This window comes from Lynx rufus, unplaced genomic scaffold (genome assembly GCF_022079265.1).
Source record: "Lynx rufus isolate CCGP_SWC_20201006 ecotype Redwood Valley unplaced genomic scaffold, mLynRuf1.p SCAF_24, whole genome shotgun sequence".
Lineage (NCBI taxonomy): Eukaryota > Metazoa > Chordata > Mammalia > Carnivora > Felidae > Lynx > Lynx rufus.
In genome coordinates, this window is record NW_025814839.1 from 16,585,151 (window position 1) to 16,602,479 (window position 17,329).

A 17,329-nucleotide genomic window follows, 5' to 3' on the forward strand; every position below is an offset into this window, starting at 1 on the left:
CCCCAGTCTTGGAAGCACCTGCCCAGGCCTTTCCTTAGCAACTGTACTCACCTGAGAGCTCAGAAACCCTTAAAGCCAGAGGCAAATATGCCTGCCATTAATAGAAAAAGCGTTTATAGAGCGCCTACTGTGTACTAGGCTGCCCACACCCAGGTTTTGCCAGCTTCTTCCATGCCGTTTGGCAAAACCTGCCCATCCTGCTTGTTGAGGCAAATTCCTGGCAGACAGCAAGGCCTGCAGGTAAGACATGTGAGAGCTGGAAGAAAGCACCCCATTTGTGCTCTTCCCCCGGAAGCAGTAACACCAAGAACAGGCAGGGTCAGTGGCATCTTTTGGAGGCTCTTTCAGGTGTGCCTGGGAAGGAAGGAGAGCCGGAATTCCCCAAGAGCTTCCATCTGGGCATATCCTTCACCTCACCATTCCTAGACCATGGTGGGAGCCTTCAGCAGGCCTATTCTGCTTGGGAACAGCTTCTACTAGCTTCTGCCTGACAGAACCGATGGTCAAAGGATTAGTGAAATCTGAGGCCTCTGCCCTTCCCTCAGGACCAGGGGCCAGAAGAGGAGATGGAAAAGGGACTCTGAGCCCAACTCACCGAAAGGGGTCTCTGGAGGTGAAGTAAGCCGGGACGGACAAGTAACTCCCCATCTTCTTCCCACACCAGATAAACAAGCTCAGCTGCAAACCCGTCTGGGAGTGCCTCAGGCTGGCTGCAGACGGCCACCATGACAGGCCCAGGGCTCCCGGCACCTCTGGCTGCGGGCGGTCTGCCCAGCGCTCACCTCTCCCTCCGGAGCAGCCGAAGGGGCGTGAGGACTCCGGGCCACTTGCCCCCTGGCAGATTCCCGCAGGGGCTCATGGCTGGGATGGCTCCTCCCCAGTTCTCGGAAGCTCCAGCAGACGCTGGGGACTCCGGGAGAACCACCTCTCTGCAGAGGCTATACACACACACACACACAGACAGGGATTCTTGGGCAGGGGCCGGTGACTAGCTAAGAAAGAAGCGCTGCTGTCAAGTTAGCCTTCTTCTTCGGTCCCTCCCCTGATGAGGGAGGGAGGGAGGAAGAGGAGGGGCTCCTCGCGGAACCGAGGTGTGTGGTTGGAGCAGCTATTAGGAAATAGACCTTGCAGGCAAGGGGTGGAGCTGGGCTGGAGGGAGGCTGCAGACTAGCGCCATAGACAATAACCAGGACTGGCTGAGCGTCCATCCCTGAACTTGGGGAAGGGCAGGGCAAGAGAAAGAGAGCCCATCTGCCCCCAAGTGTCCCTAGCCTGAGGAGTTGCCCAAAGTATAGTAACTCTGCTCGGAGGTGAAGCAAAACAAACATACCAACTCCAGGCCAAGCCACGCCTCCCCTCAAAAGGGGTGGGTGGGGGATGGTCTCTCCGGGTTGGAGAGACAGATCTAGAGACCCAGGTCCAGAGAACTACCCTCTAGGTTTTGTGCTCTGGGCTGGCATCTACTGGGTCCTAGTGTTAGGGTCCCCATTCATCCCTTCCCTCTGCCTGGCCTGAGGACAGCCCCCAGGGCTAGCCAATGGGGGCTGCCATTCCACTTCTGGGCAGAGCTGTGCTGGGAAAGAGGAAACAAGGCCTGGAGTGGTCACTGACACCTGACATTTCTCCATGTAGCAAGCACTGTGTAAGCACTCTCTTATTTCTCCGAGATGGGAATTACCTCTATAAACAAGGAGATAGAGGTTGAGAGATTAGCTAACTAACTCAGGCCAAAATACTAGTCAGTGGCAGGGCTGGGATTTAAATGTAGGCCCTTGTGAGAGCTCCAGAGCCAGAGCTCTGAGGCTGGAGCTTATTCTGACTCTTCAAGGGGAAATAGCTCCCTCAAAGCCCTTCTGCAAGTAGGAGACAGCATAGGGACTAGAGCCCAGATCACCTGTCACCCCTTTTTCATTTATTCTTTCATTGCCAGAATGCCATCCATTGGCCTCGGTGGGCAGTGGCACTTTTTCCATTGTGTCCATGGTAACCAAGCTTCTCAAACAGAAAAATGAGGCATGATGGAGGACAAGGCTGGGAGTGCCTGTGGGGATGATGGGCCTTAGTATCTGGAGTGGTGGTCTGGCTGAAGAGCACTGGCTGAGGGGATGACCAAAACATAGCCCACCGTTGGGAAAGCCTCTTGTTCCCCTGAGTGCAGGACTGTGAGGGGAAAAGCAAGGTTGCTAGATTGGGACACATCCAGACCCCACTGCTGGACTTGAGGGAGTGACAGTAGCTCTCTCCCACCAGGCACACATTCCTCTCCACTGAAGTCACCCTATCACCGTGACAGGAAAGTCTGTGGCAAAGGTGGTGGCTGGATTACAAGGGAACCTTTTCCCATTCCTCTATTGATTGGATACACGGGTAACAATGAATGTGATAAAACAGATTGCGTTTGCACCCTGTAATAAGCTACCACTTATTAAACACTTAGTTCCTAGCTCTGTATTAAGAGCTCTGCATCTTTCATCTATCATACTTTAATTGCCAATATATGGGTGTAGATGTTACCCCCATTTACCAGATAAGGAAACTGAGGTTCTGAAGGGTTATATCACTAGTCTGAAGACAAACAGCTAGTAAGTGGTATAGCTGGGTTTCAAAACCAGTAAGTGTGACTTACTGGTCACTTACAGGGTCAGGACACCTTTTCTGTAAAGGGCCAGAGAATAAATATTTTAGGCTTTGCAGGTCTACACAATTATAGATTGTCACAGCTACTCAACTCTGTCACTGCAGTGTGAAAGTGCCTGTATATAAAATGTAAACAAATGGATGTGACTATTTTCCAATAAACCTCTATTTATGGACAATGAAATTTGAATTTCATGTAATTTTCATGTAACATGAAACACTCTTTTGCTTCCCAACCCTCATTAAAAAATGTAAAAATCAGAGGCCATAGTTTGCCAACCTATGCTCTGCAGTGAAGGCACTCAACCACTCTGTTTACTGCCTCTAATAGTGAAGACCAGCTTTTGACGTATGTACAGAACTCAGCCACCTTTATCCACTGCCATACAGATACCACACTCCAGCCCCCAGAAGCAGCCAGCAGGAACAAGCACTGGCCAGGCGCTCACCCTGCACCAAGAACTAACTGCCCACAGTACTCATACATATGAATGAATTTTAACCCACACTAGTCAGTAGTGCTAGGATTTCTCCCTTTTTACAGAGATAGGAATTGAAGCACAGTCTAAACTGCTTGTGTGAGGCTACCCAGCTGTACAAGTGTGAGGTGAAGCCAGGATTCGAACCCAGGCTTTTTATACTGAGCTCCGCCATTGCTATGCTGGAGCCCAGTCTGGGCCCAGAGCCAGACTGTCTGGATTTGAATGTGACAACGAACTGCGCGTAAGCCCTTGGCACAGGGTCTGGAACACATTAAGGGTTGATAAATGTGAGCTGCTAATATCATTAAGACTATTGTTACTACCACTATGGGCTAGCTATGTGGCCTTCAGTAAGTTGTTGCCTCTGTCTGGGCCTTGGTTAGGTCTCTAAATAGCTTCCAGCTTCAACATTTGTCAGCCCTATGAAGTTGCAGAGGGCTGCTTGTTTTCCTTTGGTCTCTAGTGGAGTTTAAACCTCTTGAGCAAGCCCGGAGGTGAACAGGATCCCAACCTGGGAGCCACACAGGAGCCACAGAGGAGGTGGAGCACAGTGGAAAGGGGAAACACACAGGATACCAAAAGCCCTGTCCAGCTGGAGAGCTAGGAGCTCTCTTTCTCCCAGTGACAGAGCCAACTATTTCTCACCATAATCTATTATGTTCCCTTGTAATTCGATCAGGCAAGAAGGGGGCCCCAAATTAAGTTTGGAACTAGCAAATTATCTTCTAATTGCACCCTCTGATTTCCATCTGATGAACAGAGTGCGGATGGAAGAAAATGCAAGCCACAAAGAGACTGGGGCCAGGGAGCCCATGAGCATAACTCCTCTTGACATTTCACACAGCTCTGCTGTTCCAGCGGCGGCAGGCGCAGTGAGTCGGTGTCTAGGAATGCGAGCAGGAGGCTGCAGGCGTTCTCTGTTCCCCCCACTCTGCTTACAAAGGATTCAGTGGGTGGGTGGGTGTGTGGGGAACTAGTGTGAGGGCTTCTCAATGCCATGAAAACTGCCTCCCCCTCAAAGAGGGGCAGCCATCTCCCCATGTCAAGAGCTGAAGTGGAAGCCCCTCCTAGGTGGAATCCATGTGACCTCCATAAATCCAGACTTCAGGAGGAACCACTGAAGGACTGATCACCAGATGTGATAAGCTGCTGGCTGCTCAGACCCAAGTGTGTGGTTCCTCAAGGCCAACTTCAAAGGGCCTAAACCACCCAGAACTGGGAGGTGAAAGGTTATACTGGAGACTATATTTCCCCCTCCTGCCCTTGGATACTGGCCTTGCGTGGAAAGCTGCTCTTCTAGGTCCCTAGAGCAGCTGGCAGAGGATTCAACAGCTACAGCTGCCAGAGGCAACTGCAAGGATCCTTGTACTGGCAGTTATGGACAGGATAAGATGGCAGGAGAGGTACTAATCTCCTGCACATTTTACAAGTTGCAAACCTGACCAGAAGCCAAGCAATCTGATTCTTCAGGACCAGCTGAGACACAAGGCTTCAAGGTGTCTGTGAGAGGCTGGAGGCGACAGCCTTCAAGGCTGGTCGCCCTAAGCAAGCACTCTAGTGAGGAGTGGTGAATCACCCCCGGCAGCTCTGGTCAGATAATCCGAAGTCCAAGGAACTGTGTTGTGTGGGGCCCTCTACTGGCCAGGAGGACTCCAACCAAAAAATGGAAACGCTGGGACTCTACCACTTCTGAACCTTGAAAGGTGAGCATTTCCACTCCCATCTACTGACCATTGTTCCAGCCTCTGCTTCTCTTCTCTGTAGTGCAGAAACACTACAGCAGCCATCATCCTTCTAAAACAGGAGTCCTAGAAATTCCACTGATAGAAATTTTGCCCAGAGAAATATTTGTACGAATGTGCCAGGACATGTGTCCGGCACGATTTAATACTAAAAGATTAGAAACAGTCACGCATCCATTAATAGGGGTGGGCTAAATATAATTATGCAGGCATACAATAAAATATTATGCAGCTATTAAAAATAATTAGGTAAGGGCGCCTGGGTGGCTCAGTCGGTTAAGTGTCCGACTTCGGCTCAGGTCATGATCTCACAGTTCGTGAGTTCGAGCCCCGCGTCGGGCTCTGTGCTGACAGCTCAGAGCCTGGAGCCTACTTCAGATTCTGTGTCTCCCTCTCTCTCTGCCCCTCCCCTGCTCATGCTCTGTCTCTGTCTCAAAAATAAATAAACATTAAAAAAATTAAAAAAATAATAATAATTAGGTAGACCCTAGGTACTGAAACAGAAGTTGTCCCAGGTAAGGTGTTACGTTAAAATATCCTATGGGAATGCAAGGTGGTGCAGCCACTCTGGAAAACAGTATGGAGGTTCCTCAAAAAACTAAAAATAGAACTACCCTACGAACCAGCAATTGCACTACTAGGCATTTATCCAAAGGATACAGGTGTGCTGTTTCGAAGGGACACGGGCACCCCCATGTTTATAGCAGCACTAGCAACAATAGCCAACGTATGGAAAGAGCCCAAATGTCCATCGATGGATGAATGCATAAAGAAGATGTGGCATATATATACAATAGAGTATTAGTCGGCAATCAAAAAGAATGAAATCTTGCCATTTGCAACTACGTGGATGAAACTGGAGGGTATTATGCTAAGTGAAATTAGTCAGTCAGAGAAAGACAAAAATCATATGACTTCACCATATGAGGACTTTAAGAGACAAAACAGATGAACATAAGAGAAGGGAAACAAAAATAATATAAAAACAGGGAGGGGGACAAAACAGAAGAGACTCATAAATATGGAGAACAAACTAAGGGTTACTGGAGGGGTTGTGGGAGGGGGGATGGGCTAAATGGGTAAGGGGCACTAAGGAATCTACTCCTGAAATCACTGGTGTACTACATGCTAGTTTGGATGTAAATTAAAAAAAAATAGTAATAAATAAATCCTAGCATCAGAGAGTAAACATAATAATTCCATTGTTTAAAAATTCTATGTGCATAATCCTTAAAGACCATCTGGAAGATTGCACTACTTGGTTATCAGTTTCTCCTTTCAAGTAGTGAGATCTCTCGAAGCAGGGATAAAAACAGTATTAATTTTCTACCCTTTTGATACTGTTTCCATTTTTTCTTATACACTTAATTGCTGCTTTTTAAGGCGATAAATGAATAACAACAAAAAAGAAGCCCCAAGATTTAGAGCAAATGTCTCTTCACACTTTTTTCCTAGTGCTCTTGTCCAAAGGCAAAGCCTGCCTGGGTACACTGCACACAGAACTCCTGGGGCTGTTTCTTCAGCTTCCCTACCAGGGTCATGGCTTTGGCCACCTCTGGCCCCACTCTACTTCCTGACCTGGCCACACAGGCTTTCCCAAACCTTTGCTCTCTTAGCTCTTTCTGTAGCCTCCTGTATCTTCAGGCTGGTGGTTGCCTCCTTTTTCTAGATCCAGCTCCAACAGAGCACTCAATCTCCTTTGGGAAGAGTTCCCTTGATGTGTCCCTAAGCACCACACGCAGGAAGGGCTCTGACCCCATATCTGTCTAGTGCCAGATCCAACGACATGAGGCCCATACCAGGCTCACCCTTCATCCACAGATGCCCACTAAATAAACACGTAACTCAGGACCCCCCATTATGAGCAACCACAGTACTAGAATGGCGGTGGTAACTAATGTTTATAAAGCATTTTTAATTTACAGAGGGCTTTTATACTCATCATCCAGTTTAGTCCCTGTAACAACCTCACGAGGAATACCTATAGCACAGACCAGGTAAGGGCAGCCTAGAGGTATTAGGTGATTCATCCAAGGTTACTGCTGGGAAGTACAAGACTGAGATTAAAAGCTACCTTGCTGACCTCAAAACCCATACCTTTTCCTCAACATGAGCCCTAGCAAGGTGTTCAGGAATCCCACCTCTCCAATAGAGGGCCCCAAACTGCTGGGTGTGTTCAATTCCTGTATCTGATTTTTTTCTAGATTTCCTGCCCACATTCTTACTGTCAGGGTATCATGAAAGAGCTTATCAAATGTCTTAGGGAAATCAAGAGAGGGTCTCACAACTAGCAACCCAGTGAAAATATGAAGTCAAGTCTAATTAGTCATGGCTAATTCACTACTGCTGAATCCTAGTAATCGGCTCCTTTTCTAAGTGCTCACTGTCCACCTATTCCAGTATCTGCAAATTTCCACAGAATTCCATCAGAATTTGGTGAAGAAGTCAAGTTAAAAGGATTATGAGTTCACTTTTTCCAGCATCTCTATTTCCTTCTTTTTGAAAACTGAGCCAGTTAGCCATTTCCATCTTTATTTCACTGATAGGTCCTTGGTATATGGCAGGTATGGCTCAAATAACCATTATACTTGGGGTACTGCCCCCATTCGGTTTCTCAAAAGTTACTAATAGAGGTTCTGTTATTATGCCACAAAGATTTTTCATTTTTTTCTTTTTTCAGTATACTGGGAAAGAATTTTCCAGTCTAAAAACTAAACACATTTCATGTGATTGGGTGCCCTCATGCATCTTGGGCTTCACATCCTCCCTCCCTAGTTTCAAGTTCATGAGCTGTAAATCAAAGGATTGGACTAAATCTCTAAGGTTCTTTCCAGATTGCCATGACACTTAAGACGAATGCCAAAGATTATCTTTTGCTGGTGTTTGTTAACATGACACCACATTCCAGAAGTTGTGGACACTTAGCTCCCACTCTGCAAAACACTGACTAAGTTCCAGGAGTTAGGCACTGAGGTGGGCTTGTTCACATATGCTTTCATTTAATTCTAAAAACTTTGTGAGGTTGAGGTTGCTATCTCCTTTTCACATATGAGGAGCTAAGGTTCACAATGAAAGCTATTATTCAAGGTCACAGGTCTAGCAATCGGCAGAGCTGGGATTTAACCCAAGTCTTTGGATTTCAGGTCTGAGACAGTAAAGTTGCCTCAAATAACTATTTTACACTTGCTATTTGATTTACAGTGGTATTTCTGAAAATGTGGTTGAAAATGTGGAATAGCAGCATCAGACTCCCGGGGGGAGCTTGTTGAAAATGAAGACTCCTGGACCTTACCCCAAGCCTACATAATAGGAATGGCTGAGACCATGCACAAGAATCTGCATTTTAAACAAGCCCCAGTGTTTCTGATGCACATTGAAGATGGAATCCACTACTTTACTCTTTCCTATGGGCTTTTTTTCCACTTGATTTCATTCTTTTCTCATACTAACCTTGAGAGGCAAGCAGAATAGGTCACTATTACCTCCTGGCTACAAATGAGGAAATGACTTGAAGATAGGCTGTTCACCTTCTTATTCTGGATTGAGAATAATTAAAAATAAATGTTTACAAAATGTCTACATTTTGTAAAGCCTTGGCTCACTGGGGACTTTCACCTTCCTAGTGTTGTTCTTACTCATTTGCAACCCCATAGTAGCTGCCTCTCTTTTTCCTTCAGTGATACTGTAGTGTTACTCAGGGTATGGTGGGAAAAGAGGACTCCAGAATACAGGTCATCACATGAAAAGGCCACCTTTGGAACTGAAACAAAACACAAGGGCTGACATTAGCCAATTTCAGAAACAGCTGATGCTGCTGTTAAGAGTCGGGGCTATTGATGGGAGCCCAGTGGAGCATCCTTGGATCTAAGCAGGATCACTAAAGAACAGCCTCAGGAAGGTATTACCAGAAGATCACCAACAGAGAGAAAAAAAATTACCCTCAAATCTGGCCTAAGGTACTTGGGAGGTTTTTCCTGGTAATGGTGACAAATGTGGAGAAAGAGAATTTGCTAGCACTCCTCCAAATACTGCCCAAGGGAAGGGGGGATTCCAGCCCTTGGAGGAAAAATACAAAGCAAATTAGCACAGTGGACTGCCACAGTGCAGAAGGCATGCCATAACTTGACCTTTGATAGATTTCAGCTTTGGAATGACACTTACGGACAGAGGTCTTACTCCATGCTCCCATTTCAGAAGAAAAGCTCTTGCCTGAAAGAATACTGTAGAGCAAAGAGATGGTGAAGATGCATACTGAAAGGGCTTATCCATGTGTCCAAAGAGAAAGGTGGTCATTTGACAAAAACATCATTCGCCTAACAAACACTGAGCACCCACTGCATTCTGGGCACTCTGCTAAGCTCTGGGATACCAAGATGAACTAGATATGGCTTCAGACTTGAAGAATTTCATACTCTAAGAGTGTATGTGTAAACATACACTTAGATGTGTAAACTTAGATGTGTAAACAAATATTGACAGGACTATAACTGAGGTATGAGAATAACAAAGAGGAAGAAAGTCTCCTATGTTTGGTGGGGAAGGTTCAGGGTGGATTTGGCTAGGCTCCTCCACAGAGGATGAGGTGTATCAGTTGAATCTGAAGGTTGATTACCAGGCAGACAAGAGGAATTCCAGCCTGAAGAAACAATACGTGCAAGTGCACTGAGGGAGAAGAGTATGGTCCGTAAGCTGCAGTGCAGGGCACATGTGAAGGGTGATCAAGAGGAGGCTGGGATGGTGGGAGAGGGCAAGGGCAGATCACCAAGCGCCAGGTCTGCTAGGTGAAAGAGTCATCCACAGGCAGTGAAGAGTTATCAGAGGTATTTAAGTAAGCAGAGATTCTCAATTAATGGAACATAAAGCCTCAGACACCAAAGAGGGTGCTGGTTTTTAGTTGCCAATTAGTCTCCTTGAATGTGCATTTTTATCTCAAGTCTACAGCTGGCTGCACTTATGTCCATATGAAGTCTGCTGGCTAAGTGTTCACTAACGGCAGACCATGGCTTCATTCTCAGGCAACATCTCTACTGAGCTGGTCATTTTAACAACTGAGATTTGCCTGTATGGGCTGTAAGCACATAAGAGTGAAGTTGTAACCTCTTGTACATAATCATCTACTGTTGCTATGTGATACAACTGAATGTCCAACCTTCGGTGTCTAATGCTATGTTTACATATTCTTCTCCTGGCCACAATGAGAAAAAAACACTTTGGATATCTTAACAAATCTGTAGGTAATGCCAGGAAAAGAGCCCTGGCCTGAAAAGAGAAAAACTGAAAATGTGACTTGGCTAAAAACAGACTTGCTGTGTGATCTGAGGCAAGCCATTAAACCTCTCTGGGCTTTAATTTCTTCCTCTGTAAAAGGAAGGAGTTAAGTAAGCAAAAAATTCCACACACAGGAGGTCAATACTGAAGAGAGACATGAGGAAGGGGTTGTAGTCAGAGAAAGGTTGACTGGTTCACCATCTAGAGACCTCTCCAAGACTAGCATTTTCTGGCTGAATGATCCTACTTCAATGAAGCCTTGTTTTTTTGGCTTCTGAGGTCCGGAAACAGGGCTTCATAGCACCTGGAGAGGTACAGACATTCTAGGATGCCTCTAACCATTTATCAATCCCACGGTCCATTTACGAGTTGACACTTTAACTTAGAATACCCACATCCCCCATACAAGTACTACCTTTAGACCCTTCCTGTTATCAAGATGCCCAAGAAGCTGAATTAGGCATCAGAAGGTTGTTTTGTGAGTATGGACTTAAAGGGAGATGAGCAGCCATAGAGAGAAATTTCATTCTGGTACTGGCAAGCCAGCCAAATCAGCCCTGTCTATAACAAAGAACTCCCTTCTGGTGACCAAATTCAAATTAAATATTTTTATCTGGACATACTACTAATTTTGCCTCACTGATTTTTCACTTTCTGTTTCACTGCTGGCCACTCATTATTCTTCTGGGCTTTAAACTATTTTTTTCAGGGGTGCCTGGGTGGCTCAGTCGGTTGGGCGTCCAACTTCGGCTCAGGTCATGATCTCGCGGTCTGTGAGTTCGAGCCCCGCGTCGGGCTCTGTGCTGATAGCTCAGAGCCTGGAGCCTGTTTCAGATTCTGTGTCTCCCTCTCTCTCTGACCTTCCCCCGTTCATGCTCTGTCTCTCTCTGTCTCAAAAATGAATAAATGTTAAAAAAAAAAATTTAAAAAAAACCTTTTTTTCAAGTATTTATTAATGTTTCTTTATTTTTGACAGAGAGAAAGGAAGAGAGAGAGAGAGAACAAGTGAGCGGGGAAGGGGCAGGGAGGGGGGTGGGGGGGACAGAGGATCTGAAGCGGGTTCCACACCGTCAGCACAGAGCCAGATGTGGGGCTCAAACTCATGAACTGCGAGATCATGACTTGAGCCAAAGTTGGATGCTTAACCACCTGAGCCACCCAAGTGCCCCTCAAGTTTTAATTTAAATTCTAGTTAGCACATAGTGTAGTATTTGTTTCAGGAGTAGAATTTAGTGATTCATCACTTACATACAAGACCCAGTGCTCACAACAAATGCCTTCCTTAATGCCCATCACCCATTTAGCCCATCCCCCCACCCACCTCCCCTCCAGCAACCCTCAGTTTGTTCTCTATAGTTAAGAGTCTCATCATTTGCGTTCCTCTCTGTTATTTTCTTGCTTCCCCTATATTCATTTGTTTCTTAAATTTCACGAGTGAAATCATAGTATTTGTTTTTCTCTGACCTACTTATTTCACTTAGCATAATATACTCTAGCTTTATCCACATGGTTGCAAATGGCAAGATTTCATTCTTTTGATAGCCGAGTAACATTCCATTGTGTATATACCACAACTTCTTTATCCATTCATCAGTCGATGACATTTGGGTTCTTTCCATAATTTGGCTACTATTAATACTGCAGCTGTAAACATCAGGGTGCATATGCTCCTCCAAATCAGTACTTTTGTATACTTAGGGTAAATACCTAGTAGTGTAATTGCTGGGTCATAGGGTAGTTCTATTTTTAACTTTTTGAGGAACCTCCATACTGTTTTCCAGAGTGGCTGCCCCAGTTTAGTTCAATATATTTTTTTAAGTATTAATTTATTTTTGAGAGAGAGAGAGAGAAACAGAGAGAGACAGACAGACAGAGAGAGACAGAGTGTGAGTTGGGGAGGGGCAGAGAGAGAGGGAGACACAGTCCACAGCAGGCTCTAGGCTCTGAGTTATCAGCATAGAGCCTGATGCAGGGCTTGAACTCACAAACCATAGGATCATGACCTGAGCTGAAGTTGGATGCCTAACCAGCTGAGCCACCAAGGCACCCTGAATAAAATAATTTTTAATTGAAAAAAAATTAATTACTTCTTCAGATATATAACAATCACCAATTCACATATTATTCTGCTCTGGGAGACATTTGGCTCCCTAGTAGCTAATAATAAATGGCTAATACTCATGAGTGCTCACTGCACGTGAAGCCCTGTTCTTACCCAATACTACACAGGATTTCATTTATTTACCCCTCCTAATAATATTAGGAACTAGACAAAAGGTTAGTATCTTCGTTTTACAGATGAGGAAATGAAGCACAAAAAGGGTAAGTAACTTGCCCAATGTACACAAGCAATAAATGACAGAATCAGGATTCGAACCCAAGCAATCTGGTTCTTGAGTCTGTGCTCTTAACTACCATATGATACTGTTCCTATTACATGTAGATCTGACTAGTTTAACCCCCCAGAGGACAAACTTCATTTCCAACTTCTTGTGGAATCACCAACCTATTCACCCCCTCCCTGCCCCAAATCACCCATAAGTAAAAGATATTATGTAAATATTCCATTTTTTCCACTCTAAACTTAACGTACATCTTTAGCTAATATCATCTTTCAAAGACTTATAACATTTAAGAAATAAAAAAACTTACAATTAGAACTAAAACTTGTCAGATTTCAATTCATAATTAGTTTCGTCTAGAGTAGTTGGGCTCTTTCTTCCCTCTACTGCCTTTCTCTTCACAATTTGTTCCTGTCTGGCTGGTACCTACAAAGAAGCACAGCTCAAGACCTGCTGCTGAACAGGATTCCTGGGTCATCATCTCTGGCTCCTTTGGGGGCAGAAGACAAAGCTTTAACTTCTCACTTCAACATCGCAGGCAACTTTCCAAAACAACCCAATGTCTAGAACCAATTCCTCTCTGCCACTTACAGTAACTGCAGACACAGTGGCTGCTAAGGAAAGGATGTGGGGAAGAGGAAGGGCAGGGAAAGGCCTTGCTTACATCATGTCTCTTGGCCACCCTGGCAACTCATTCAACAAATATCCCTCACATGCCAATGATGTGCTCAGTGGTGACACAATGAAGGGCAAAATGTCCCATGGTCCGTGATCAGGTTATACTTACAGAATATTAGAGGTCTCAGGATGTTATTAAGGAGATGATCAAATGAATAAACATAAAATTAAAACCACAAAAAAAAGCATCAAAGGGAAGGTCTATGAAAGCATAAAACAGGGGGTCATGACCTATTCTATAACTATTTCTTTGAGACATTCAGGTAAAGATCTGAAGGATGAGCAAGAGTTAATTAGGCCAAAAGAGAGTGAGGGGGCATTCCAGGCAGAGAGAACAGTGGGAACAGGAGGCTGTCAGAAGGAAGCGGGGTGTGTTTTGGACCCTGTGAGGAGGAGCAGTGAGACTGAAGTAGAGTGAGCAGGAGGCTATGGGGAGAGGCCAGGCCACGAGGGGCTCTGTAGGCCACATTAGGGACTGGTTTTTATCCAAGAGCACTGCAAAATCATGGATGCATATAAGGATGGAGAGATGACAGTGTGACGTGCTCAGATTTTTTTTTAAGGTCACTCATTCTGGCCGCTCTGTGGAGAATGGATTGGGTGGTGCAAGTGACTATGCAGTTAGAAGGCTACTTTAGTCACCCAGGTGAGAGACAATAATAGCCTGGAATAGGGTGGTAGTAGGAGAAATGGAAAGAAATGGACGTATTCAAAATATAACCTGGAGATAAAACTGACAGGTGTGGATATTGGGGATGAGAGAGAAGAGGTGTCAAGAAGCACTTCCAGGTTCTGGCTTAGGCAGTGGGGTGGATGGTCATGCCATTCAGTGAGACAGGTTATACTGAAGAGAAGCTAATTTGGGGAGGAAGAATGAAAGTCCAGCTGGATCTGGGATGCCTGGAAGACATTCAAATGGGCAGGAGAGGTTCATAGTAGGATAGACAGGACAAGAGCCCAGTGGAAAGGTTTGGATTGTAGATACAAACTTTGGAGTCATCAGTGTGTGGAGGAAGCCATGGGTGTGGGTGAGATTGCCTAGGGAGAAACAGAGAGTGTGCCTGGAGGAACAGCAACATTTCAGAGTTAGATAGAGGATAAGTAAACTGGAATGACCAGAAAAGGGGGGGGGGAAGCAGGAGAGTATGGAATGTCATGGAAGTTGAGGGAAGAGAATGTTTCAAGAGTGACAAAAATACTGACATAATAATAAATGCTAACATCTATTAAGTCCTAATTATGGCCAGGCACTGTGCTAAGGGCTTTGAATACATGATCAAATTTAATGCTGCACAACAACCTTTTCAGGTGGGAAGCATTTTACTTCCCCTTTCATAGATGAGGAAACTGTGGAAAGAAACTCAAGGTCAGCTGACTCAAGAGAAACTCGGATGGAAACTCAAACAGGTTGACTCCAAAATCTTGTTCACTTTTCTCTACTAACCTCTAGTGTAACTTGGAAGGTCATACAAGATGAAGACTGAAGAGTGGCCAGTGGATGGACTGATGTGGCTGTCCCCTGGAAAGTTACTAAGGGAATACTGTTTCAGGGGAATGAGAATAGAAGTCACACTAGAGCCCACTATTAGGACTGCTCCACATTACCGTTTTTCAGCTGTCTGAGGGAGCCAGTTAGGAGACCAGGCCAGTATGTTAAATCTGTATCCCCAACAGCATCTAATTTGGTGCCTTTGGTATAGCAAATGATGCTCAAAATTATACGTGAACTGGTAACGTAAGCAGCACAAAATTCCCATGTGCTGCTCACTGCTAACCCTTCACATTACACCATCCTCATGTTTTCAGAGTGCTTTCTTTTGTGAGATCCTGACCTGAGCTGAAATCAAGAGTCAGATGCTTAACCAACTGAGCCACTCAGGTGCCCCTCAGAGTGCCTTCTTATCCATTACCTCCTTGATCCTCACAACAAGTTCATGAGGTGGATTACTTTTACTATATCTCATAGATGAGGAATTGAAGTTCACAGTGGCAAAGGAACTTGCCCACAGTTACAGCCAGCCTGGCTCAGCTAAGACCCAAATTCAGCTCTTCTGACTCTAAGTCTACTATTCTTTCTGGGGAGTCCTAGTGGAGAGAAAACCCTCTTCAGAGTCAGGGAGACCTGAGTTCAAATGTTAGCTCTGGGTGACCCTGAGCAAGTTCCTCTACCTTTCTGGACCTTCCTGTTTTTGTGTAAAATGCAGTTGTAGAGTTATTGTGAGGGTTGAATCAGATAATCTAAGTGAAATTCTCAATACAATGCTTAATAAATATCTGTCTTCCATTACTGGCTCCACCCTACCCCTCTTCATCTCTGCCCCAGACAGCAGCTGTGGGGCTTCTCTGGGATCTTAGTTCTCTCTTCCCAAAGAACAGAGCAGTATTAAGGCATGCTGAAGGTAACATACTGCTGCTATATACTAGAAGTCCCACTCCATGTTCACGCTGGAGTTGTTTGTGGGGGCAGAGGAAGGTCCAGCTGTTTGTCCTCTGTCAGGCAAGCCCTAGTCCGTTTAACTGCCAGCCTTAATGAGTTGCTGGCTGGCTCTTTCCTTAGAGATAAAGTAGACAAATAAGCCAACTAGAATCAAAGGCTTGGGTCAGTAAATGCAGCAGCAACATCAACATTACAACAGCAGATGGCAGGGTTGCTCCACGGACTCCCCCAGCAGGAGCCAGAGACCCAGGAGAAATGTATCGGCACTTTTGTTGACATTTGAGAATTCATAAAGCTTTTGAATCAATACCCTTCAGTGTTATCTGACACCACCTGTGTGTGGCAAGCAGGGTGAGTGTTTTTACTCTGAAGCTACAGAAGAGGAAACTGAGCCTCAGGGAGGTTAAACAACCTGACCATATTCAGGAATGTAGAGATTCATTCTTGTAAGCAAGGAGTCAGAACACCTGGGTTCAAATCTCAGCTATGCTACTTACTAGCTCGATGACTGTGAGCAAGTAACTTTCATTTCCCTATTTGTAAAATATGTATGACCAGTACTACAGTTATTAGGTTGTTATAAGAATTAAGTTAGATGATACAAATGTGAAATGCTTAGGACAGTGTCTGGTACATAGTAAACACTCAAAAAATGGTAGTTCTTACTATAATTATGATGCACCATGCTTGTTTAGATGGGGGTGTAGGTAAGAAAATGAGCATGGCTTGCAGCATCACAGAAGATACCCTGTCGTCACCCAGCCCATTACACCACCGTCTCTGGTGGCTACGTGTAAATTTCTTCACCGGCCTTTCCTGGAATCACAAATTTAGCGGAAATGGTCTGTTGCCTGATGAAGTGACAACAGCTTTCTATCTGTATTATTCCTTTTCCAGAACATAGGCATTAGAAATCACTTCTCAAGGGGAGCCTGGGTGGTTCAGTTGGTTGAGCGACTGACTTCAGCTCAGGTCATGATCTCGTAGTTTGTGAGTTCGAGCTCCGCGTCGGGTTCTGTGCTGATAGCTCAGAGCCTGTAGCCTACTTCAGATTCTGTGTCTCCCCCTCTCTCTACCCCTCCCCTGCTCACGCTCTGTGTCTCTCTGTGTCTCAACAATAAATGTTAAAAATAAAATAAAATAAAATAAAAAAAGAAATCCCTTCTCAAAAGAGAAAGCTCAGAGTCTGTTCATGATCCCAAGAAAGGAGGCCTTGAAGAGTTCCCAGGAGCCTTCAGGATGGTGGGTTTTTCCTTCTGACAATGCTATTAGGAACCAGGTCAAGTCAGAGAGTCCCAAGTAAGGACAATAAAGACTAATTAATAGAGGCAGTTTTTCCTCTTCCCACAACCCCTCCTCCTTGGCTAAACACTTCTGATGAGGGTGAAAGGACAATCATCAGAAAGCTTGTCAAGGTTCTTAGGTTTGCCAACATGCCAAGTCATTATACAACATGCCAGCTCCATACTTGACCTCAGCTACAAACAACATGTAGTCTGGCTGTTTTCCTGGCCTCCCCCATGGAGAGGGGAGCCAGTTTCAGAGAGCTTCAGAGAGAATGGCCCCAACTCTAGAACCAATGGCATTGCCAGGGGTACACAGAGTCCAAATAGGCCTGTTGGGAAGGTTGAGGAGAGGAAGCAGGAGGGCTGGTCAGCCAAGTATCCAGGGATCAGAAGGATCCTGGCCAGGCACCCAACTGTACCAGCACAGTTACAGACTAGGCTACTTCCAGGAGGTTTG

General features: G+C 45.3%; 1 protein-coding gene across 4 annotated transcripts in view; it reads right to left on the bottom strand.

Annotated features, from left to right (window-relative positions):
- LOC124518218 (E3 ubiquitin-protein ligase RNF185) overlaps positions 1 to 17,329 on the bottom strand; it is a 100,817-nt gene that overhangs the window by 27,117 nt on the left and 56,371 nt on the right. Inside the window, exon 1 of one of the 4 annotated variants that reach the window (XM_047088080.1) lies at positions 596 to 697. The exons of the other annotated variants lie outside the window; for them this stretch is intronic. Within the exon in view, the coding sequence (XP_046944036.1) occupies positions 596 to 648 (53 nt within the window). The 5' untranslated portion in view covers positions 649 to 697. Of the gene's footprint in view, positions 1 to 595; positions 698 to 17,329 lie in introns of those variants that run through there. 4 annotated transcript variants of the gene reach the window in all.